This window comes from Rhipicephalus microplus, chromosome X, assembly GCF_043290135.1.
Source record: "Rhipicephalus microplus isolate Deutch F79 chromosome X, USDA_Rmic, whole genome shotgun sequence".
Classification (NCBI taxonomy): Eukaryota; Metazoa; Arthropoda; class Arachnida; order Ixodida; family Ixodidae; genus Rhipicephalus; species Rhipicephalus microplus.
This window is the reverse complement of record NC_134710.1, coordinates 262,410,496-262,437,339: the sequence shown is the minus strand read 5'-3', so window position 1 is coordinate 262,437,339 and position 26,844 is coordinate 262,410,496. Positions and strand designations below refer to the sequence as shown.

General features: G+C 42.0%; 1 protein-coding gene across 1 annotated transcript in view; it reads left to right on the top strand.

Annotated features, from left to right (window-relative positions):
* LOC119161560 (putative RNA-binding protein 18) overlaps positions 1-24,743 on the top strand; it is a 35,117-nt gene extending 10,374 nt beyond the window's left edge. Inside the window, exons 3-5 of the mRNA XM_075879029.1 lie at positions 543-756; positions 6,684-6,754; positions 24,293-24,743. Of these exons, the coding sequence (XP_075735144.1) occupies positions 543-756; positions 6,684-6,754; positions 24,293-24,476 (469 nt within the window). The 3' untranslated portion in view covers positions 24,477-24,743. The remainder of the gene's footprint in view (positions 1-542; positions 757-6,683; positions 6,755-24,292) is intronic.
* The last annotated feature ends 2,101 nt before the right edge of the window (positions 24,744-26,844 follow it).

Sequence of the window (26,844 nt, the reverse complement as noted above, 5' to 3'; positions counted from 1 at the left end):
ATGTTACAAAGGTATTTTATCACTAGTATTAGGCACAGAATGCTCCAAATATTCTGCTCTCAGATTTTGTGTGAAGTTACAATCGTGCATTACATTTACCTGCTAGAAAACCTGATGTCATCATAGCCTTGATAAAGAACTGATACTTTTGTATATAATTTCTTCTGATAAGGCCTCAAGTATAGTGACATTTTCGTTCTTCAGAACATTTATGAGATTTTATTACTATATCTTACATTTGTATAACCTTGCACATAATACTACAAGACTGCAAGTGTATGAAAAGAAAACCCTTGCTCTAACAATAACAATGATAGCCTATCTGCTAGCCCTCCGCCATTTTGTTTGTGTTGAGAGCCTTGAAGCTGAGTGAAAAAACATAGCGTAAATAGTTATGTTGTGTTTTTCTTGTAGACTTCAGGGACTCATAAAGGTGCCATGAGGACGGTGCTTTTATTTTTCCGAAATATGATGTTCATCCATACTATGGTATATCAGAGCACTTATTTATGTTAATGAGCAATTTATTTTGCTTTTTACAGGTTCCAGCTCATTAAATTACTAAAGAAGTATGGCAATGTCAAGAAATTTGACTTCCTTTTCCACAAGGCTGGTCCTCTGAAAGGGCACCCCAGAGGCTACTGCTTTGTCACCTATGAAACCAAAGAACAGGCTGAACATGCACTGAGCTGCTTGCATGGAAAACTTGTTTTCTCTAAAACACTTGTAGCGAAGTGGTCAAATAGTCTCCCAAATGTGAGTATGAGCATGGGAGGTTGATTTTACTGTTACATTGGCAAGTGAACTGCATGCATTCCTTAGGCAGAAACACTTTGCATAGGTGATTGTCTACTAACTGTAGCATGTGTTTTTTCTTCTTCTTCTTTCTGTGGGTATTTACAACCTGATGCTGAATAACAGGCCAGAAGAGAGAGGGAGAAAAAAATAGGAGCAGTGTTGCCTGCTAAAAAACTTGTTTCAAATCTGCATTTGTTTGCTGCTCAGTATTTGCCTGATTTTTAAAGGGGTGGTGACACCAAATTTCGAGGGTGAAAGAAGCTTCTTGCGGGTTTTTTCTGTATGCTAGGACACTCCACATAAATGGTCCGACATTTCAGACGTTTAAAATATATTTAAATTCACTGCCAAAGTGTACCTAAATACTCTTTCTCCCGACCGAAGCCCATCCCAAATATGTCCAGAACTGTCGTAGCTCTGTGGGAAGGTAAACGAAAGTTGCAGTGACGTCTCACCAAATCTGTTGTGAGCGTAGGTGGGAGCAGGTTTCCCCTTCAGGGGGGACAAAGGTTCGTCACAGGGCCCCCTTCCTTAGTATGTCAATATATAGGGCTGACTTGGTCCCCCCCCCCCCAAGTTGCAGTGTCCCCCTCCCTATTATGTCAATGCGTGGAGCTGTATTTGCACCCCTCTTACCACGCTCTGTGCGCACACCTTTTGTTGTGAGGGGAGGGATCTCTGGAGACCTTTGCTATGTACGTACTGTACTGTCAAAGCATCGCGGCTGCTACTGCACGTTTGTTTCACAGGTGCTTGTGTGGAACGTCTGTGCGAGAGCAGACGATAATCAGCGAGACATGCGTCACGTTCTTGTGTGGTTACGTGACCTAGCCATCTACACTGCCACGTCACAGCCCGATTCAGCGCCCAGAAAGGAAACCGAAAATTATCCACATAAGAAAGGCAAATTTATTAAAGTTAACGAGAATAAATTCCTTGGTGCGTGTATCATGCTTTCTGGAGCTAAAAGAAACGCTTGCAGCAAAGAATGCGCAAACCACAAATATGGCGGCACCACCCCTTTAATTTGAAAAAAAGAAAACATGAGTTGTGTGGACAGGAAGATGCCGTTTTCTCAGTAAATCAAGGAGGTCTCTTGACTAAAAAGGTCCTGGAATTACTTGTTAACTCGGGAGCTTTGTGGGTCAACTGACTTTGCAGAATTGCCAGCATCTGTCACCAAAGAGTAATCCAGTTATATAGTATCTCTTGAGGAAGTTATGAAGAGTGAACCTGTTTGTAGGGTTTCTTGATCATCATTTTATATATGTATATAAAGTATATTAGATCTGGCACAACAAAGGCTTGGTCTTAAAAGTGAAATATTTAATGGCTAGCAGTTTAGTAGGGGTCCTGCTTTTGTCAGGGCTTGCATTAAAGTGGTCGTGTAAAGAAAATGAAGCTGCCTGGTTTTAATTTTCTCTGCCTAAAATAGAATTAGACATGCCAATTTCGAGATATTTTGGCTCATTTTTCAGTCAATAATTAATGGTGCCCGATAGAAATCGCAGTTTTATTGGGCCCCTAAACGACACTGCGGCTCCATCAGCCGCCATAGGCACTAACATGTGACATCACATGTTAAGAGAAGTTGTACGCAGAGCATTATTTTTCTGTTTGCTGGAAATAATACATGTACAGAAATACCGGAAAAAAAATAATGCAATTACCTATTGCGCTCTGAGTTGTATACTGCGCAAGTCAAAGCTGGGCTAGTATCGAATATACATGTATCTGAGACACAATCTTAGATACTCTTTGAGTATCTTGTATCTGTATTGTGAGATGTTTTGCTAGATGAGTATATATATCTGTATTTCTGTTACATTCGATAATGTATCGTGTATCTTGAGATACAAGATACTGCAATTGCATCGCTATACAGTGCGAAACATTAATCTCAGGCTGAACTCCGCTTCACAGGCTGGTACTGTTGCCGCTAAGGCACCTGAATAAAACTAAGGGCAGTGACAATTTTATCTTATCGCCTGATTCTACCGGTCAAAGCAGGCAATGAGGTGTATGCGTTCCTTTAGGTGAAGCAGAGCCACACGACAGTGCTCAAGCAGTCTGGACAGTATATGTTCATGTTCTTGCCCACGTGCCTTTTGTTTTCAAGATTTCTTCCCTTTTTAGTTGTGTCAGAGCCATGACACTTACTTTTAGTCACTTGAAAGCGTCACATAACACAGTGCGTGTGGCAATGACCACACAGATTATGATGTTGCTGTCTAACTAATAAAACAAGCGCTTACTTGTCAGACCATATCTTGGCAAACCATGCCACTTTCTTCCTGCTGTTTCTATTCAAAAATCTCTTGAAATTATAATATGATTGTTAGCACTAGTGCTTACTCAGTTGTCCTTCGCTTGCATCTCACACATCACGTAGGGATCTTAACTGATTTTTTTTTCTTTTCGGTCTCGTTTATTGCAATGTGCCTTTTGTAAAGTGCACCCAAATTAAGCTCTCTGTCTTATCCTTACCTTTGTCTGCTTTACTTTTGCAATCATTTACACGTGTATATTCACTTGAGTTAAGTCTTCTGCCAAGGTGATTTGGGAAACAAATATGTGATCATGTGGGCATTCGTTGAGTATACAGCACCAAATGTTTTGCTTACTACTTGGTAAAATGGCCAAATGGAGTTAGCATTATAATAATGGGGATAATTAGGAGCTGTCCTAAAGATATTGCAAAGAGGATTCAAGAAACATTATTACATCAAATGGTCTGTTTTTCTATTAACGTTCCAACGAGCCATTTCTGGCAATTTTCAATAGGTACCGTTTCTTTATTAGCTTACCTTAGCAAGTGAGTTGACGATACTTGATGCTTAAATGTCATAGCTAATAGGAGTACCGCCTGTATCATGCATCTCAACTTATTCACCATGAATGCTTGAAACAGAATGGCTTTTCTATTTTAGTTATGATTGTTTTCCTTGTTTTAGGCCTCCCCTTTTTTTTTACTTTTATAACTAATTGCCAGGTAATCGTAGGTATAGGCAACAATAGAATGATTAGCAGCATCATCCCGCAAGGATTTGTAAAGATACACTGCCACACACTCTTTTTTTTTTCCCTCCCATTTTGGAGTGATCGAGTCTAAGTCACAAAAATAACTTATGACCGCTCGGCGCAAACTGTTTACAATGTTTCGTAAACTTGGGCATTGTCTCAGACTGTGCTGCCAAGATTGCGCACAAATGCTGCTGCGGCAGCTTGACGTCGATAGAGGCAAAATGCCAGAGGCGCTTGTATTTAGATTTGATTGCACGTTTAAGATTATTTCCAGAGCCCACTGTTTCTGCCTTCCTCATAACCAAGTTTCGGGACGTAAAAACTTAACAACTATTGTATCAGATTGGTCTAGTGGCTAAGTTACTTGGCTTCTGAGCCGCAGATCACGGGATTGAATCCCAGCTGCGGCGGCTGCATTTTCGATGGAGGCGAAAATGTTGTAAGCTTGTGTGCTCAGATTCGGGTGCAGGTTGAAGAACCCCAGGGGGTCGAAATTTCCGGAGTTTTCCACTACGGCGTCTTCTCATATTCATATAATGGTTTTAGGACATTCAATCCCACATATCAATCAGTTTTTCAGGTTACATATGCGCAGTACGCACAGTATATGCACTCTTGTTGATTTGTGAGCTTACATGTGCACCAGCAATACGCTTGAGGTTGTGATCACTGCTGTGTAAATACAAGATGCACTTTGCCAATGATCAGATTACGCAAGGCCGACAATACACTTATTGCCGCTATCAGAGTACAATGCACCTTGCTTGTACTTTGAGTTAGGCTACTTAGTTTTCTGGGCACAAGTTAGCTCATTAGTGAGCTTCATTTCTACTAGAGTGACTGCCGCTTTCTTCATATTATTACCATGTAACTGTAGAGTAGGTCTGAGAAATTGAGGTGCACATGTTCTCTCGCTCAAGAAAAATTTTTTCACGTTAGTGAGTACATTGATAATAAACGGTTCATGCCAGAAGATAAGAATAAGAAAAGTAGTAACAGCTTTATGCGCTCTACGTAAGCCTATATACACAATGTTTCACAAAAATGACGCTAGCGTTGTTGCTGCTGTGCACCTGTGATTTGGTATTGCAAAACTGCCTTTTATGGACAAGCTGAAACTGCACACCGGTATTTGCGCCATCGTGCGAAGGCTTCTTATTGAAGCTCGTGTGGTTAGATGACAATCCACTAGCTTGTCAGCAAGCTCATCCGCGACTCCCATCAATCACAGAAATGACAAGCAAGAGCCGCTGTAAGCGAAGTGCCTACAGAACTGTCCTATTAAGCAGCTAAAACAAACTCCAATAAGTTATTCGGAAGTAAACTAATTTACTTTGTAACAAAACTTGAGATCCCAACAAACGTTTCATTAAAATGAAATTGGGTACATTTCAGAAATTTTCAAGCAGTCCCTTTTGTGCATACACATTTGCTACTAGATTGCGGGGGTCTATAAGAATAAATTTTCGAATGCATTCAAGTATCTTAAGATACAGTTGGCAAGTATCGTATCGGATATAGTTTTTTCAATAGTATCTTGTATCTGTACCTTCAATACTTTTTGCCTAAGTATCTTGTATCTTATCGCATTACAATTTCAAAGTATCTTTGCCCAGCCTTGGTGCAAGTACAGCAAGTGATCTACGTGCTTCGCTTTCAAGTACAAGACTTGCATGCTCCGTCACATGTGCATTCTTGCCTTTTTGGTTGCTCAGTGGAGCGTCCCTGTTTTTTCTCACTGGTTGTGTTAGGTTGCGTTTTAAAATGTGTTTTGGATGGCTTAGTCTTCGCTATGCCAACCATGTGCCACATTGTCAGACAGTGCCACACAACTTATCAAAGTGGAAACAACATATTCACGATGTGGCACTCGAGACGGGGTGATGCTGCGACCCTCGGTCAACTATGGCTCAGCCAACATTGCTGCATTGCCATGTTTTGTTGACGACAGAGACGTTTAATGGACTGAATTAAAGTGACTTCAGCTGTACAGTTAAGGGAATGCGAGCTCGGGCAATGAAATGGTGCTTTTATAGCCATTAAATGAACACGGATGATGAAAGGAGTTGAGGTATAGTATTGCATTTGCAACCAGAATTCTGAATACTTATGTAGTCAAAATTTTTTTAAAACATTTCATGACCGCTTTAAAAGCACTGTCAAACTGGCTTTTTCGGTGATATCTTCCTCATCATTGAATGCCTTTCAATAAAGGAGAGAGGAAAAAAGTCTTTACATGACCAAAAGTAGCAAAGTCAACACCTGGCTAAGATTTTGTGTTGGCTGCAGCTTCTCGTCGTGTGCAAGGCTACCCAAAGTTGTGGCTGCCATGGGTAGGATGAGCCTGTGGTTTCGGACTTTAGAAAGGGCACCCCCTAAATAGGCCGGTTTTCTGCCTTTCTTCTTTGCCATTGCCTTATGAAGGGCCTTGAAGGAGTAGGGAAGCATCGGTGTTTTTTTGTTCGGCACTACAGCTTGCCACTGCACATGTGCACACCTCTCAGAAAAACAAGCAATGGTCACCTGTAATAATTTTGTGTCATCAAATTCATCTAGGCTTATTTCTTAGAGGCAACAAGAGGAACAGCTATCAATCATTGTCTCGAATTCCGAGAAGTATGCCAACTATACATCAATAGATGCTTGCGCAAGAAATCATTGCACTGATGAGAAAGGAATTAACTATGAGATAGTGATAGGTGTTCTTTTCTTATTACTTTGGTACCTCATACAGAGTCACGGTGGCATAAGCAAGGCATTAAATTTACTGCATTGCCTTCACTATCATTGTTTGACCTTTTGTGTGGGACTGTGACTTTTTATTTGTATCTGATCTTCATATTTTTCACCTTGCTCACCAGGTTGACCTAGCAAATCGAAGGCAAGGCTTATGTCTAGGAGTTGCAAAGAAAGAACAAAAGCCAACTCTCAAGTAAGCTCTGTTGCTGTTATTGTTTTATTTTGTTTTTTTGTTGGGTTTATTTTGTTATTCAACCTAGTCACACCTGCCACACATGTTTGAAATTGTATGTGGATACAAACTCAAACCTTGCTTGTACCGTAAGTCCATGGTATTTCCAACAACCTCAGTTCTTGTCTTGGCACATATTTTTTAAATGCCGCCTATGTAGCATTTTTTCAAGGCCTGTTTTTTGACATTTCAAACAATAAAGGAAAAGCTTGTTTCAGACATTGATAGTTGACAAGGGGTAATGTGTAATTCATGCTTGAATTAAATCTGTTCCTCTATTAGTTCACTGTGGTTTCAACCTACGAATTTGCGTCTCTGTAGCCACAGTAAAACGGCATGGACAGGTAAGGATAAAAGTCATGCAACGCATCACTGCGATTGTGTTGTCTTCTTGTTCTCTGTTTTCTGTAAACAATAGTTACAAAGTTGCTTGTGTTCGCTTATAAAGTCACTGCATGACTGAACCCAGTTATCATCGCAGCAACTTGACAGAAGTGAGTGTGAGGAGGCCTTCAACACCCTGCGAGTCATCTCTAGAATGCTTTTCTGTCTACATGACTGACATCTTGTCACCCACTGACACTGTTGCAAACTGCCCAAGGGCTTAGTCATAGCTTTTTGTAGACCTTGTGCCACATGGCAACAAACTATATGTAGTGTTTGAGTTTTGGGCTATACTACCTTTAATATGAATACATTGCCACGCTCTGGCCAAAACTGGCAGTGGCACACCAGTGAAAGTAAGCACAGCTGGAGCAGCAATCTCATGCCCATCTCCTCACTAGCCAACCTCTCCTACCACTTTCTTGCCTATCTGCCCTTCTTATGATAGCTCTTATCATTTGGGCAACGGCAACTATTCGCACTCTTCAAGGGACGCAGATTCGGCTGATGGATTGACACCACCATCCTACGGCACAGATGACAATGGTCTGTGGCTTAAAACAGCCCTGAAACACTTGACACTTGAAACAGTAACTATGGAAATAATTTACTGGAAGAGCTTATTGCCTCGCAAATTCAACACCGCAAAAAGTTTAGGAATCCGTCCAGTGCGAGCAGAGTTACAAAGATTTGTCACACGCTGCAATCGCATTCTCTCTTCTCTCGTCCCGACGAAAGTGCTGAAAACTAAGCAGGGAGGAACAGGAGGGGCAAACAAAAACGTAATGCACACCTCGTGGCCTTGAACACTTTTTTTTTTTTTTTTTGAATATGCGACTTTTTTAGTGCAATCGCACACGCACGCGTGGACAATTGATGGCAGCTCGGCACAAGTCGTGTGATCAAACGTACATTGTGTCACAGTCACTACTGATGACATAGGCACTTGTGTTTTGCCTGTTCTTGCTTCAAAGATGCCGTGTACTGATGTTCATCAGCAGTGCCACTCTGAGCCTTTATCACTAGTGAACTCCTTGCCCCCTTCATCCTACACGGTGCTGAAGAAAATGCATCTTGGAAGAAAACTTGAGGTCGTACTTGAAACTGGATTTTCTAAATTGGTATGGTTGCTTTAGTGCTTGGTTCAACCCGCAGAATGTCACGTACTAAATTCCTCTCACATGTGGCAAGTTTTATGGTGGTCAGGCTACTTGTGCTAGCAATAGGCAGTTTGTCTACCAACCTGGAAAACCTGGAAAAGTCAACAATTTAGACAGGTCTGGAATAGTCATGAAATTTGTGAAAAACCTGGCCAGGTCGTGAAAATTGACAGCAGTTTGTGCATCTCTCAGGAAAATAATCTTTACCTTTGATCAGAGCTGAAAATGTAACTCCTTCAGCTGCAACCACAGTGACCACCTGAGCAGAAGTGTAGGGGAAAAAAAAGGGCAGCGCATTACATTTGCTTCTACAGATTATACAGCATATCCCAACTCCTTAGCACGAAGTTACTTGGCCAATAAATGTGTGCATGTTTGTCTTGGCGACGATCTTAGCTTGGCCTGAAGGAATTCTCGTTAGACTAGAGGTACCATTAGCAGAGGCTTGCCCAGCCGTGTCAAAGGGACCGACAACTGGCCAGAAGATGTTATTAGATCCTAGTAGAAATGAAAAGACTGTGAAATATAGTCACAAATTTCAGCATCCTTTTCGTGGTGTGAGTACGGTTTATATCTTTAAATCATACTTAATGGTAACAAAAACCATCATGTGGCACAGCCTGGTGGAAGATAATTGAAGCTGGCTTATGAAATAATATAAAGTCAATCACTTTGTTGTACGTACTACTTGCGTAGCCTGATGCTGTATGTATATCACACAGCATCAGGCTAATTAGAGTATGTATATCATTATCCAGTCCCACTCAAGTCTGCACTGCTTCCAATGAAAAAGGAGTTACATAATGAGGAGCGGCACTGCCATTGCAGCTACCAGTGACCCTAGTCGAGCCGCGGCGCATGCGTGCGAAATGCACGCATCTGCAGAAACCACCATGCTCGAACACGAACCACTCTCGCGCTCACTGTTTGCCGCATGTAAGTATACGACTTGATATTCACTGCAGATAGAAAAATTCTGATTACAAGCATTTCTCAGAGTTTTCCACTTTGCCGTTTTGTGATTATACTCGTTGACCAGTAAGCTTTCCATTCCGCTAAAAAAATGTGGCACCATGAAAATTGGTTGTCGGTCCCTCTAAGCTTATTCACTGGCAGTGCGAGAGCAGACATCCTCGGCTACACATTTATCTCTGGTAGCTCATGTTTAAAGTGTAGCACAGCGTAACTATAGCGCCTCGTTACAGTTTCTTGAGATCTTGTATTAAATCTGAGATGATTTTTTTAGCACTAAGTCCATAGAAGTAAACGAAGGAAACATGCCGGCCTCTGTGATTCCTTCATGGGATTGCAGGAGCTGTTGCCTCCTCATACAACAACCATAGTGTGGCCGCGCCTTTTGTTGTGGCCTGGCCGATTCCCTTGTGCCGCCACATACAAAAAAAAAGTCACAATTTTGGCACAAAGATGAATCAGTGAATGGGATAGCAACACGTTGGGCTGATACGTAGAAAGGCTAGGAGATTCAGGAACCATACGAAATGTGAACATGGTTGATTGTCAATTGTGCTTGAATTGACAATTATGGAGTAACGATAATATCTAAACAGGTGTTGTCGTGAATAGTTGACTGCGTGAAGTCAAAGTTCAGCGTCGAGAAATGGGACAGCCGCAGATTTTCACGTTGGAGTACATTAACATTGAAGTCTTCAGTGACTATTAGTGGCACATCCTTCAGGCACACCACGCTGAAGTCAAGCAGCAAGAACATGACGTCAGTCCGCAAGGTTTCTGGTGAGATGTACACTCAGGGTGTCTACCAACTTGGAAAACCTGGAAAAGTCAGGGAATTCATACCCTTTTAGAAAAGTCAGAGAAAAGTCGGGGAATTTTCGAAAACTCTGGCCAGGTCATGGAAACTGATGGCAGTCTGTGTGATCGTCGCAAAAATATACATTACTATTAATCAAAGCTTAAAAAGCCACTCCTTTGGCTGCAACTACAGGTAACATTAAGAAGATGGGTGAAAAAATAAAAAGCAGTGTATAACTGTTGCTTCTTAGTGTCGAAGCGAAAGGATACACCTACCAAAGGAATAGAAAGTTTACGAGTGTTTCGGCACCCTCTATGGAAGCCTTGTTCACAAGAATAGCCATAAGCAGTGGTAGAAGCGCTGCTCCAATTGTTCCAAAGTGCAATATTTGCTAGTAACTGCTTCAAACCTGCTCCAAAATGGTGTTGGTAGACTAAAAATAATGAAGTTGAACCATGGGACCATCCTGTGAACCTAAGTGAAACCAAAAGCAAGCTGTATACACTATCATCCTAGTATGCTACTCAGTGGCGTAAATCCAGAAAAATCTCAAGGGGTGACACATATTAGGCCATGGTACCCAATTTGTATTTTTAATATGGGTTGTATTTTTATTTATATAGGAATGAAATTATGCTTTCAGATAAAAATTTAAAAAAATCGAGCATGGGTTCCGAGCTCAAGCCATTGCATTGTTCTATTCAGTCTCTTTTTTTCACTTTTTTCTCATTCCCATAGTTCACACAGTTCCGGCGCACTTACCACATGTATGCTGTAAAAGATAAGCCTTTTAAAAAGTTGATTGCACTATACTTAACTGTTGACTCAATTGTATCACGTAGTAAAGCTAAATCTCAAGTGGGACACTTGCAAGGGGTGTCCACCACAGCCTGAACACCAGACACCAGAAAAGTCCAAACTCTCTTGACTCTTGACCCCCCCCCATGATTTACCTGCTTGTATACTGGCTGCATACTAGCATACAGCATGCTTAATAATAAATGTAAATATTTATTAGGTGTTCAAGTGATGTTTTAGACTGCAGGAGTCATTAGGAACTTGCATCTGCTCGGAAAACACCAACAGCAACCCTAAGCTATAGCATTTTTTTCTGCTTCGAAGACACTTGAGCCTGCTCCAAGGCACCATTTTTCCTGCTCCATAATTTGCTCCAAATAGTAAAATGTCGCTTCCAACTCTGCTTAAGAAAGGTACAGGGTGTTTAAATACGCCGAAGTACATGACGTAAGCACCGAGACTACATTGTCGGAAGCGTCCCATCACTCCTGTTCAGCGTAAGTGCAGTTGTCTGTATGTCCTGGTATTCCAGTTGCAGCCAGATGCAAATTTTTCTTTGGCCAGAACACGTGCGCTTGACCAGTCAGTTTGGTAGCCTGTAGATTCCACGTGTTTAGTGAGGGCATGTAAGGTCACGCGCTATTCCCTGACGTCATATTCGTGTTGTTTAACCTTTCTTGAAATCACTGGTGTCACAATTCTGACATTCTAAAGCATAAAAATGACCGTGGAAATTTTCGCTCGGCAACTTTTCTTCACGTTGTCTGAAGCATTCCCTAGCTTTCATGTTGGCATATTCACTAATTTTGTCTGTTGCTTCTACATATCACACAGCATATCTGAAACACCAACCACAACATTACACACGTCGGTGAATTTGTGCATGTTTGTCGTGACCATGATTTCGGCTCGGCTTGAAGGCCTTCTGATAGAACGGCCATTAGCTGAGGCTAGTCAAAAGATTTCAGAACTATCTACCCAAAGCCAAAAGTGTTCCCCCAAAACATTTTTTTGGGCAAAAGTTTTCCTCTACCACAAGCCTCATGTGAATTTTCTTGGAAATCTCGAAACCATAGCTCATAAAAACACATAGAAAAATTATTTCTTCCTAAATTAGGTTAAGACAAATTTTTTTTGTTTAGAACAACGATAGGTGTTTTACCTCAAACAAGGTTTACAAGCTTTTACGTTTTGGTGAATTTTTTATGTAGCCTCAAATATGGAGAGTAAGGTTCAAATCGAGGATTTTTTCTTAGAAAGACAACATTAGGCAAAATGTGATAGTTGACATTAACATATTGCCAAATTGTTTTACTGTGGAACAAAAATAAATTCAGGCGTGTACAGTGCGAAATAAAGTTCACAGGTTGCGACAAAGTTGCAAAAATGTCGATTTTTGCACATGATCGACCGTGAATTCAACATTGAGGTGATCCTACTAAAAACATGCTTAATAGCAGATTTAGTAGCAACCTTCGTTGACTACTCATTCAGGAAGCTTTAGCAAATTAGTTTTCGTTTTAAGCGAGAAAAACATTTTTTAATTTGTTTGTTACTGCTGTGAGGGGTTTGCACGTGTTTATACGCTGTAACAATGCGTTTAGCGGTAAGTACAAGCTTCAGAGACGTGAGGATCATCAGGACAACATGATCAACATTGTCCATGTTTATTTAAACTATTTACAAGCTAGTATTACCCTTAGTGAATGAGAAACACGAGACCTCCTTATAAGACTTGCATTTAACCACATGCAGCTCTCCGCTGGCAACCTGCGTAGTATGCTTACGCAGAACCGGGAAGTGGTACCGATGAGGGCAAAGCACCACTACCTATATGCTAACATTTAGAAGTAGGAAGAGCACTACAATCAAGAAAATATGCAAAGCTTGTAAATAATAAATGAGCATGACAAAAGTTTATTATATTTTCTAGATGATCCCAGTAATCCCACTCCTGCGCCAAACTCCACCAAAATTGGATTTGGGAGCGTCTATCACCGGCAATAGCCCCGCCGGCGCGTCAATAACATGTGCACCTTGTTTTTGGGGCCACCAAAGTCACAATCACGTACCTATTTTATTACGCTAAATAAACAGCGGTCATGCGTGCGTCATAAAATCCACGATGCTATGTTTGGTGTCGACGCCACTTTGTTGTGCAAGTCCGCTTAATGGCAAAACGCGCTCTCCACAGGGGCTTGTGACGTCTAGTCCGACCGGTAGTGTGAAACTCTGGCGGCGATTCATGGGCGGATATTATCCGTTCTAGTAACGCTGCTGATAGTTCGTTTGAAGAGTTGCACGGAATTAATAAAGCAAAGTTCGCTAATAACTGCACGCCTGCCGCTAGAATGTCTGTCATGTCTTTGTCTCGACACCTCGATCTAAGTTTCCATGCTTCCCCTCCGCAGAAGAACACCATAAATAGTGGGAACGCATTGGCACTTTTTCTCTAATATACTTTATCCATGGATAATCATACAGAAGAGCTGTTTTTTAATTCCTTCCACCAGCACATCTGGGTTTATAATCGCTGTGGCGGTAAAAGCCCCTAAGGAACCCTGCCCTTTCGAACTCGAGGTTGCTAGGGTCTGAATTGAAAATTCTCGCATGCTTTCTTTTTAAATGTCATCTCATTTATAAAAGCATCTTTTCTGGTCAAAGCAACCACAATTTGGTTTGAATATGCGCAGCCATAAGGCCATTGCTGGTGGCTCTAATGTTGGAAAGCATGTGAAAGAAGGCCTGTGAAGCGACTGTGCCTTGTTACACGTACGCCTCTCGCTTTCCACGTTCAACAGCTGACGATTAAAAGAAAATTAACACGGCATCGCATTTATTGCTTTCTTTTGACAAGAGAGGTGTTGGGGAGTCTGCTGCGTCGCTTGAAGTAGCTGGCGCGCGCTATCTCGAGGCATGATGAAACTGTTCGTGAACTTTCTGTGCCGCGAACATCTGCTTCGCATTTAAATAAATGACAGCACGAAAGCTACAGCAACTAGAGTGAACATTGCCTCTTTAGCCAGCATTCATTGGAGTTACACGATATCGGATATAAAAGGTACAATTTGTTAGTTTCACTTACGCTTTTAGCGATGAATGCAATACCAATAAATTGTGAGACGTCCCCCGCTACGCCACTGATCGCCAAAGAGAGGGAAGAACACTCAACCCTTTTTTTATCCGGTTCCCTCTTGGCTACGTGTCTCAATCACTTTCCACATACAGGGATTCATGCTGGGGCTGGGACGTAAGAGTCGCTACGACCTGTTTCTCTTTACTGGTTCACTTAATTTAATAGCAAGTGCAAATGGCGTACACACATACTGTCCGTAAACGACATCTCTGTTACACGAAATTGTAACACATCAGCAAATACTCGCGACACGCAAAACAGGATACATAAGTTAAGTAACAGTGACAGAATACAGAATAATACAGAATAAACACACGACGACACAAATGATAAAGTTATCAATGAATGAAACCACGCAATGTCTCAACAGGCCACCTCCCTTCCCGCAAAGCTAATCTAAATAGGGTGCATAAAGTTCGTGTCACGAATGGTCCGTCTTGTCAGTCTTCATTGTCTTCGTCGTCTTCGTTGTCTCTCTCGGCGATTTCCATCCTAATCTTCTTTCATAACGTCCCGCAATTACTCGCTTCCTCGTTTCTCATCTCTAACTTTGATTCCTCATCATATCATCTCTGCCTCAGTCATAATTTCATCGATTCCCATTGCTATCTCTTTGCACCGTTATCTTCCTTTTCCATTCCGTCTTTCTACCATCTCAATCTCAACGCTCCGTCTCTCTCCGACTCTTCACATCGTATCTCGGGCCTCCAAGCTCGTCTCGTAGTCCCCTTTTTGTAGGACCCGACTCCGCCCTACCGGGGCACCAAACCAGTCCGCCACTCCACCCGGCATATCTTTTCTTCTCAGTCCGAGTGTATCCTCTTCGGCGGCTGCCCCCGTGGCCTACACCAGTAGAAAACCCTCTCCCAAACAAAGCCGAGCAAGTAACGATGTACAAACTCAAGCCTCAGGGAGAGTGATGGGCGAGCCGTCCGAAGACACTTTAATTACGGGCGAACAATGGTCCCGATGCTTTCGGCACTTGGCGAGCCGATGTCTAAACCAAGTCTCAACGTTTTCATGCAGCTCGGTGTCTCCCGCCAAATTCTCCGTAGCAGCCGCTTCTTTGTCGTTCACCGCCGCGGGCGGCCATCCGCGCAGAATGCAGTAATAAGCCCTGGAGCCACGGAGGTTGACGGAAAGGCATACGGAACCCGGCACAGGCGCTTGCTGCAAAGGTCGCATTCCCCGAACCAACAAAAGGTGTTCTGCTGCTCCCCCATGCCACAGATCTGAAGGGAGCGGGCCGATTATCTCCACCGTACATTGTCAGACTGTCTGTAGACGACAAGGCGCCGCCCGGTCCTCGTGTTTGCGCGCGGGAGCCCGCGAGAATGGTAGAATTAATCCTTCTGGTACTTAACTCCGGAATGCCCTTTATGCGTGGGTTTGAGAAACGAGCGCACACATCTCGAAAGGAGCGGGGTTCAGTCCGTGTTTGCGGGGATGTCAGAATTGCATTGTTATACCAAATAATAAGGCTTGACGTTACCGGTGAGAAGCGCTAGCAGTGGGGTTGCCATTTACAAGGTCCGTACACTCGCAAAAACCTGCTGCATGGCAGTGTTCGATATCCACAACTTGGGTGACTAGAAACTCCCGAAACATCTCTTGCACGTCGATGCACGTACAGATGGAAGCAGACTTGCCTAGAGCGGCCAGCCAGCCGCTCCAGCTGGTGTTTTCTTCATAAATATGTAAAGAGAGATGCCCTAATGCTACCAAACATGGCCATACTGCGTGTTAAGCCCTTGTACTGTAATGTAAGCATCAACGAAAGCTTGTAGCTAACGTGAGATAAAAACCGCGGCCAACAACAGTGTCAGCTGGCACAAGCTCCGCTGCTCTAGACCAGTGTGATTTTATCTGTACAGCACAAACAGAACGTACGAATGGACCTTCGAAATTGCGCGACGATGGTGTGGCCGCCTTGCGATCAAGGCTCAGTGCATACCTTTTTATGGCCGCTCTAGAAAGCAAAGCACTTTTCGCACAGTCTGTTGGGGCTGGGAGTACAAGGTAGAAGGGTATACCAGCTGTAAATAGCGCATGCGCCAGCGTTCACACCCTTGAAGTCAAAGTTCATAACAATGCCCCTCTCCCCCCACCCTCCCCCCCTCCCTACCCCCCTCGTGTTCCTAGCTTGATCTTTCTTGTTCCTTGGGCACGAGCAGCGCGTTCCTCTCTGCTTGAATAAGAATCGATGGGAGGCCTGGCATGCAGTTTAATGTATCGAATTCATCATCATTGCAAAGCAGATAGGTCGGCTCTTCTTATCTCTGCTTTAGCTGCGTTCGCTGCCCCCGCTCGCACGAATTCACCAGCGCATAAAACATGATGCACCGGAGGATGTTATCAATTGGGGCATTACACAAAACATGACGGCCAGTGGTGTATCCTGGGGGGAAGCTCATTGGCAACGTGCCCCCCCCCCCCCCCACCTCTGAAATTTTTTTCGCCTTGGCATATATAGCGCAAAATTATCTTTTGCCTGCCTCCCCCCCACCCCTCCCTTCATATCAAAGTACAATCTCCCCTCTGCCCCCATTTTTTTTTTAATTTCTGGCTACAGCCCTGGCAATTGCAGTCGAGATTGTTCAAATAATTGCTATCCCATTAAAAACAAAATGGATCTTGCCTTCACATTGGTATGCATTAGGTACCCTGTAAGATATATATTTTATGCACTGCTCTCTGGAGGACATGGTAGGGGTTTTTTGGAGTATAAACAGAACGCCCTAGCCACATAATATATTGCTGAAAAAGGAAATGAAGTTTTTTAAATTGTGTAGTTTTAGCACAGAGACGAGTGCCGGAAAAGGTTGGCTTTCTGAGACTAGCTGAATGACGTCATATTAAGCCTAGCAGTATAATCAGTCATGAAGAAAAATAACTTTTTTTTATTTTTAAAGTCATCTTAGAGAAATGCACTTGGAATTGTGAGAGTCTTTAGTGGGATTGTGAGAGTCTTTAGTGTTGTACATCTCAGCATTTGTCTACCATATCTGCTGATAACCACTTAGGTGTATTTATATTGTTATTTCATCAAGTACAATTTTATTTGATCAGTATTCTGTGTATTTGCTACGAAAATAATCACTGAACCAGTTTTTCTTGAATTCTCAATAGCATCACACCATTATTCTTGCATCATCAACTGAAATAGCGAATGCTTCTAAGATAATTGACTCCATGAAATTTGAAATTTATCTAAATATTTCTAGCTCCTCACAAGAGCCTGGGAATAATTTTTCATGTCCTTGAATGTAAATGCAACTTGGTTCTCCTCCAGGATTTGAGGTTAGCTGCTCCAGATTGCTTCAAAATGGAAAATTTTGCTGCCCAAAGTGCTCCAAAATAGAACATTTTGCTGCTCCAATGTGCTCCTAATAAAAAATTTTGGTGCTCCGAAAATTGCTCTTAATCGTAAGACCTCAGTGGCACCACTGTGATTTTCCACATCCCTGCAGCTTCTACTTACCGCTACGACGCATTGTTACGGCGTGTAAACACGTGCAAACCCCGAGAGCGGTAGTGCACAAGTTCAAAAATATTTTTCTCGCCTAAAACAAAAAAAAAATTGCTAAAACTTTCTGAGTGAGTAGAGAATGAAAGTTGCTACTAAATCTGCTATTGAGCATATTTTAATAGAACCACCTCAATGTTGAATTCATGGCCGAACATGTGCAAAATTGAACATTTTTGCAACTTTGTCACCACCTGTAAACTTTATTTCCTACTGTATATACCTCAAATTATTTTTGGTCTAAAGTAAAACATTCTGGCTATATGCTAATGTCAATTATCACATTTCGCCTGATGTTGTCTTTCTATGAAAAAATCCTCAATATGGACTATATTTGTTATATTTGAGGCCACATAAAAAATTCACGATAGCGTAAAAGATTGTAAAGCTTATTTTAGGTAAAGCGCCTACCATTGTTCTAAAGGCAAAAGTTTGTCTTAACCTAATTTAGAAAGAACAGATTCGTCGACAACATCGTTTACAAGGTATGGTTTCGAGCTTTTCAAAAAAATTCACATGAGGCTTGCGGTACTGAAAAATTGTTTTTGCGAAAAATGCTTAAAGGGAGCACTTTTGGCTTTAAGTAGATAGTTCTGAATTTTTTTCAAGTAAATCGCAGATGGTGGAGTGCCAAGGCTGCGAGTTGGCGTGGAATGACCCTATTATATTAGTGATGCAAGAGCAGACGTTGTCAGCTACGCACTTACTGCTGGTAGATCGCGTTTCACGGGTAGAGTTGGGTAACTTCATCTAACTTTCTCGTTTCAGTTTGTTGAGATGGTATTATAAAATTTGTGATTAGTCTTTAGTGTTATGTCCATAGTAGAGTACACAAAGAAAGGTAACCCGCCCGCATCTGTGATAACTATGTGGAATTGAGGAAGCTTGGACCAGAGAGATTCCTTCTTCTCGGCACATATCGAATGTCATAGCTTTAAACACTACCCCTATCTTTCGTTGCAGGCGTCTGAGGACTTTGCAAACTCTAAGCGTCGGAGCCCAGAGAAATAAAACATCAACATGCCTGTGCTCATCATCGAAAAAGAAAGAAAGCAAGAAAGCAAAAAATTTCAAGCAACAGGAGATTAATTTGCGCGATACAACTACAATGCAACCAAAGAGAGAAAATTATGCAGTGCAGCTCCGTTCTTGTGACATTGTTAGTCATTCAGGGGTGCAACAGCTGCTCCAATTGTGTCAATTTGATACAATTCTCAATTGCTGTGCCAAAACCGTGAAATTTGCTAAAATCGCACCGCGCTGGCCCAAAACGCCCAGCCAGCCTCAAGATTTTTTTCAGGTGGGGTGATTTCGTCAAGAAATGCAGGCCACATCGCCACCAGCAGCTTGCATCTTCAGTCAAAGCACATAGACCTTAACTATAGGGCCTAGAATATGCTTTAAATCACGATCGACCAAATAAAGTAACATCGCTGCATGCCCATCGGTCCAATGACTGCAATGGATACCTATCAATGGGTCGTCAGAACTTCAAGACAAAAATGAGTTGCTGTAGCCATCAACGCTTCACGGGAATGTAAATTTCCTAGCCTGAAAACGTGCCTATGGCTTGTTAAGAACTAAAGCTGGAAACGTGTGCTGCATTTTCCTTGCGCAAACAAGCTTGACGTGCTCCAAACGCCGGCGTTGCCAGTGACCACGTTGGTTGCCTTAGCAGTGGCACATAAAACATTTATTTTTGTCTTGAAGTTGCGTCGTCCCTGTCCTGGTCCTGGCGATAAATATTCGGTACCGTCGCCGAGCCAACGGGCGTGCGCCGCTGTTACTTTACCTGCCCGAACGGGACTTGCAAGTGAGCCGAAGTGACACATAACCCTATTGTGGAAAAAAAAGGGGGGGGGGTGAGAAGTGGGGTGGTGGGTAGCAGTTGGGAAATTTTCTTGGCTTTAGTTTTAATGTTACTTGAGCCATTTTCGCTGCAGTACACAGGTGCCTTGCAGAAAAGCATATTGAGATTTAGAAGGGGCTGTTAGCGCTAGTGCGACATTTCAAATTTTGCTCAGTTACTGATGCGTTTGTACGCCGTACAATTCTTAGTACCAGTATAGTTACTGACGTTTAAATAAGCCACTGGCAATCATTTGAAGCAGTGTATGAGATTTCTGCTTCCATACCTTTAAAAAAAAAAACTAAATTGTGTGTCAGTTTCTTTTTTTTTTTTGCCACCCCCACTTTTCGGTTTCACAACTCTCCCAAATTTCAAGGTCATGAGCTTGGTAGATTGATATTTCAGGGTGCGTACAGATCCTTGAAATCTTTGAAAACCCTTGATTTGAAAAATGCATTTTCAAGGTACTTGAAAGTCCTAGAATTTTTTGCCATCCTTGAAAATCCTTGAATTTCATGAACACTGCCCTCTCATATTGACATCGTGACCTCGGAAATGTGGTAGATCAACGCGTCAACCTGTTAAACTATTCATTTTTGAAGCAGTAATGCGGTGTGGGCGCACATGGTCTTATTTTGCAAAAGTACTTGTGAAAATAAAAAGTTAGTTTTGTGGCGAGGGTGAAGCAGTGAATGCGATAGCAAGAAACTAGAATGCCACACGAAGAAGGTCTAGCAACTTCATACATGCAATGCGCCGCTGAAGCACAAAGGACGCACGAAAAGAAAGAAGCCCAAGAGGAATGCTTATGAACAACCATTACAGCTCGACTCTGGAAGTGTGATGCTCAAATGCCTAGAAAGATGCTAGAAAAGAACACACATGTATCCACAGGATGAGTGTAAATTAACCACTGTCACAGTTGTTACTTCGTGGTTGTTGAGTAAATTTACTTCTTGGTTGTTGAGCGATTTCAAGTCACTTTCCAAGTGTACCTAAACGTTCATTCTCATAATCGAGGCCCATCGTGAGCACGTCCAACACTGACGTAGCTCTATAAAAAGGGCAACGAGAGTTGTAGCGACGTCGCACCAGATCTGTTGTGAGGTCAGTGGAGGTCCAGGCTTTTTTGTCGCGTACGTACCGGGAAAGCATCGCGGCTGCTGCAACTAGCGGCGCGTTTGTTTTGCAGATGCTTGTGTGGCACATGTGTGCGAGAGCAGACGACACTCAGAATGTCATGTGCAAAGCTTTGTAATCACGTGACTAATTCAGCTACACTGCCACGTACCTGCCCAACTCGGTGCCCACAAGTAGAAATTGGAAATTGTCCATATCAATGAGGCGATAAATTATTCAGTGAGAATAAATGAATCTTGGTGCATGTATTGTGCTTGTTTGTGCTATAATGAACGCTTGCACCAAAGAGCGTGCAAGCCACCAATATTGTGGCACGACTCCTTTAAGGCCTGACTACACGTACGTGTTGAAGCCTGTTAGTGCGTAACTTTCCGACACGGCATCGTGCCCTCTCCCTATTGAAAGGGTGGAAAAGTGTGCTAGAAGTTCTTAACACTATGCTCTTTTTTTATAATTGCAATATTCATATATTTATCTTAAGTGCAATAAAATTGGTCTTTTCTGAAAATTTTAGAATGAAAAATTTCAACTTAGCATGCCGCTCTGAGTCCTTGAAAAACTTGCAACAGGTCTTAGAAAGTTCTTAAATATCCTTAAATTTTCGCTTTGGAAACCTGTACGAACCCTGTGTTAAAGCTCGCAGAGCCTGTCAAATAATTTGACAGGTGCAGCAAATGCTAATATGGACTTCATGATTGTTTGCTCAGTGGGGTGATTTAAAATACTACTTTCACTGAAATGGCAGTGCTGATGTTCACACTGCACGATTTAGTTGATGTTGAATGGTATCTACATATTTTTTTTCCTTAATGTAAGCCTTCTTTTTTGTACTGCATCAAATTTGGTATTTCTTGATAAAAAAATGCTTGTTTTTTTCCCCAAAACCTGCTCCAAATTCGGAGTTTAGTGCTCCAAAAGTAACAATTTGCTGCTCCGAGTTGTACTTCGGCTGTTTCACACCTGATCATTTTCAAGGCAAGCACAGAATACACGAGTAGTATATAGGTATTATCATTTTTTTAATCAAAAGTATATACCAGAGGTGTACAGTTTAAGTGGGGATGCAAATTAATAGTAAATACAGCAATCCTGGTCGCGTTAGATCCAATCCAATCCACATCCTAAGTAGCTTGGGCCTTATCCGCTGTAGTGAACTAGAATATACTCTAGTGGCGATGCTGATCGAGCTCAGGTGTCTTTCTTTTACACCGATGCCATGACGTGGTGCCACTTCCACATTTCCTAGCAGCTTTGGCTGCATTGTAGGACTATCATCGGCTTCTTCAAACTTTCAGCTGTAGTTAATTTTAACTCGTGTGCTTGCATTCTGCCAAACAGCCAACTTGCTCACTCTCTGGCTCGGATGTATCCTTTTGGCCAAATACACATATTTTTTCATATTTACCGCACGCATTCAGAACATTCTGAGCACGTTCGGTACACTTATTTACTTATTCTATAGGATTGCCTCATTTACTTATTCTATAGTATTGCCTTTTACCACTCGTGCATCTGTTTCTAGTGCACAGAGTTTTTCAAGCAGACGTAACGGTCATGGAATTTGCTTTAAACCATCATGGAAAACCTGGAAAAGCCAGGGAATTCTGAAAAAGCAAATTGGTAGACACCTTGAATGCGTAACTGTTGCTTCTTAGTGTAGACGTGAAAGGGTACACCTACTAAAGAAATATGTTTACTGATGTTTCGGCACCTGCTACGGGAGCCTTGTTCACAGTAATAGCCATAAGAAAGGCACAGAGTATCTAAGTATGCCTAAGTACTTGACGTAAGCACCGGGACTACATTGTCTGAAGCATTCCATCACTCCTGTTCAGTAACAGTAACACATACGACACACACAGTAACACACCCGAGTAACACACACGACACTCAGCGCTGTGTCATGTGTGTGTCAATGTTTGTGTGAGTGTTTGCGAGAGTCAAGGTTGTGCTAAATATTAGAATATAACAAATAACCAACCAGCCCAACAACAAGTTTTATTGAGCTGTGATATCGAAATCACCACAGTGGAAGCAGGGTGCTTTTTTTTTTGTTGTTGACCTGCTACTCTCCTTTCTTCACTACTCCTTTACATCCCACACTCCCCTAGATGCTAAGACATGTCTCACCCTTTATGAGCTTTACCCCACTCAAGAGCATTTTTCATTGCCAGTGCCATTCGTAGGCGTTCTAGGAATCGTAGGAGTTGAGTGGGTTAATGGCTAGCATAGTTGGCAAACCCATTTGTGGTGGTGTTTAACTTCACCACCTCTAGTTCACTGTGTGGTCGCTAGATGTGGCTGTTTGGAAAAATGCAATAAATTCATTATTTTCTGCTAGTTTTTGTCTGAAATGAAAGTTGTATTTGCTTATTTTGTCACCTTTAAGTTTGGCTGAAAATCTCAGCGGCAAAATTTTGGTTCAGTATTTTTTTAATGGAACTCTTGGTTTAAATTTCCTGTGTTCAAATAGAAAAAGCCACACGTTTGTGCTTGTGGATTGATCATGGCAATAGCTGGTGTGTAATCATCGGATGATTCAGATACTCTTTAGCATGCAGTATCACGTATTAGTGCCTGAAAAGTAGGAAAACAAGAAGCAAGCATTCTGCAAGTACTACAATGTAGAGCGTCAGTTCCTTATTGGCATTTAAATTTTTCTCTGGAGGGTCATTAAGAAAACCAGAGAAGAAACTTCTTTTCATGTCAATAATTCATGAAATCTTGCATCTCCTTTTATAAAATGAAAGTTTGTGCTATGAAAAATTGTATAGCATCACGTCTTTTATTGCATCGGAAACAAGCCTCAGGTATGGGAGATTGAGCAATTGGCAGTAGTGGTATCATTTCATCTTCCTGGCATAAATATATAGGAACGTTGTGTGTACAAGCTAAGTTGTGGTGATCGCTGATCAAGCAACCGCCCTGGCAAAGTAACATAAAAACCGCTTGTTAATGTTGTGCCCAGTTTTTATGTATGAACAGTCTTGAGGCAATGAGTAGCGAGGGCACTTATTTTAGTCTGATATGCACTGTGCAAAGGCTAGAAGAAAAGGTCAGTGCCTGTGTTTACCAGAGTGGAGTACACTTTATTATGATGAATCATCAATTATACGCATAGCGTGACTTGCTCAAGTCGTATAGTTTCCATGTATTCTTGGATTATGAAATGCTCTTGGGATTATGAAATGCTCTTGTAAATGCAGTGTCATAATTTTTTACTGACATTTACATTATTGCAAAACTTGGCTGGTTCACCCAGTGCAATGCATCAATTCCAACAGCTTTGCTGACTGTAGCTCTTATACAGTATTTACCAAGTGGTGTTCAGTGTCAATGCGTCATGTTGGCAAAGTATATCTTCTGGTGTGGGTTGTTGTAGGAAACAGCCCTGACAGCTTCTGGCATCTCAAAAAATTGGCAAGATTAGCATTGTAAGTGGCACAGCATAGCAATGGTGCCTGTGTTATGGCAGGAAACTGGAAACTATAAGCATTGTTGTTTGGTTTCCTGTGAAATATCTGAAAGCATTCATACCCACACACATGTGCACACGCACGTTGTTCCATACACAGTCAACTTGTGGATTAGCACAAGCGGACTGTGCATGTAAAAGAATCCCAATTCAGCGGAAATAGGACTGGTATTTTCCAGATGAGAGCTTCTCATACAATGCAGGTTGTTTTCGGTATGTGATTCTACTTACATTTGAATTTGGCACATATTTTCATGCAGTGTTAACAGCCAAATTCAAGCAATTGAAGCCAAGCTGCGTGCCATGGAGAGAGACAAAGAGAGGGACCTAGGTCAGTGCTTGCTTGCTACACCTCCTGCCCCATCACGGCCTGCAGCAGTGGAGCAGCCTGAGAACCAGCACCAACTAAGACCATACCGGCACCTCCAGAAGACATCACGATGACATTATACCACTGTGCTACATGTATAGTTCAGTAGAACTACAACATGAATCTTGTCACCTTACCCGAGATTTCCATTTTTAACCCATTTTTCAGCACTTGATTGTACAAAATCTGTGCTATCTTTTACAGTGTGATCAGTCATGAACCTTTCCTGAATGTGTTCTTGTTCTGGACTCGCCTTGCATTGTCACTTGAGGACCCTTAAATGGATTACACTGAAGACAATTGTATATTGAAAAGATGAAATATATTTCTTATTGCCAAAAGTGGGCTGGAGAGTCCTGATGTTTTGTTCACTGTCAAAAAAAAATGTTGGTTTGGGGCAGTTTCAACGGCTCCTATTTGTTTACAGCTCAATTTTGGTATGGAGAGTTAAAAGCTTATATAATGGTTTACAAACTATTTTGTAACTCTGACATGATATGGCTCATAAAACTTAATCTTCTTATGTGGCGACATATTCCCACAGTAGTAACGTTTTGTATCTATGGTGCATGAGCAAGTTTTGCCACAAGAGAGATTCCTTTCGCATGCAAAATAGTAATAGGTTTACTGTTGTAGTGCTATAGTACGCATACTCAAATATGGCCTTTTAAAAGAAATACCGAGAGAAAATACAGATTGGAAGTGCTGCGCCAAACCGCTTTTGCTTCACCATACTGCTACAAAATGCATTATTGCGCTGAAACTGCTCCCACACTTTCTTTGGTGCCTTTATGTGCCATTATCCACGACGGGGCAAGCCCAGCGAGGGTCTATCATCATTATCATCATCACCTGATTCGCCCTCCGTGACGCTGGTGATGGCGCGAAACAGCAATCTTGCCTGAAGGAGGAAGCAATGAATGCTATGGCAACAAATTGGAACGTTATGCGAAAAGGGCTATCAGCTAACTCTTTTGCATCCGATTTAAGATTCTTCTTATGTGTTTACCTGCGCACCCATTTTTTTTTCTGTACTTTAGTGTTTGTCTTAAAGACCGTTTGAGTACCTGCCATTTCACATTATTTTTAGCTTTTGTTTTTATATTTTCAACAGTTTATTATTGTTATTACTATTATTCCTGCTGGTGCAAATCTCACTTGGAGGCAAGTGCAGAAAAAGAGTGGCCGTCCCATGGAGGCTTTATAGAACCTCTGGAGTGGCAGTCCCACCTCCATCAATGGGAGCATGCGAAGCCACCAGCAGCCGTACTGCTATAATCGCGGACCTTTTTTTTGTGACAAAGCAGCCATTGCTACAGAGCCAAATCGTGCATATCCTACCACTAATGAATGTAATCCTACAATTGTGTCTTTGTTTTCGACACAATATATAAAAATTTCGCGTTTTACGTTCATTTCGTTAATTAAAACGCAGCTCACGCACTCGCAAAATGCCCCACGAACGACACCAAACTCTCATATAAGCAACAACTACAAAACAATTTTTTCACCAAACTTGGTAGCAGTCTGGCAACAGTTATTCCCAAAGTCTGGCAACTAAAGTATAAGACGCTAAGGTGGCTAGATTGGGGAGGTGTGATGACCGGCCTCCGAAATAGTGCCCAAAAGCGCGTTCCTGCCACCCTAAAGACGGCTAACGCATAAAGTTTCTCAATATACAATATACCTCCATCAATGGGAGCATGCGAAGCCACCAGCAGCCGTATTGCTATAATCGCGGACCTTTTTTTTTTGTGACAAATCAGCCAATGCTACAGAGCCAAATCGTGCATATCCTACCACTAATGAATGTAGTCCTACAATTGTGTCTGTTTTCGACACAATATATAAAAATTCTGCCTTCTTTTTTTGCATATTGCTCTTTGACACAGGACATAGCTTTGTTTAATTTATATTTGACGTATTTGTTTGAATTTATTTGTTGTCACATCATGTTTCTGAACGCATAAAAAATTTGCAGCTTTTACTGTACCTGAAATGCCAAGCGACGTCTTTATTGATATGAAATGCTGGTCGCGCACAGCCATCACTTTTCACGGCAGTACAGAACGCGTTACATACCGAACTACTTCGCGTAGTGGTACATGTGCAGAAGGTCTGCCCCAGGAGCTTTCCCTTCATTGCCAAGACAAATTGTCCGCGAGTACAGAGTGAAAACGAACAAGACTGCCATAGACCGTAATGGAATACGCACGACGTCGGTTTGGTTTGCAGTCCCAACATAAAAATGAGATGGAAGCCACTTTGAGGTCAAATGTACAAACAATTGCCTTTTCTTGTTTATAAAACAAATTATTTCATGCACTGATTGTCAGCTGCAGGCTTTCAGAATAAACAGTTGTCATAGGGATGCTTCGCATATCGTGGTTGCTGGCGCACTGTAGTCACACATGTGTTTCTGGGAACGAGGTTTTTTTGGGA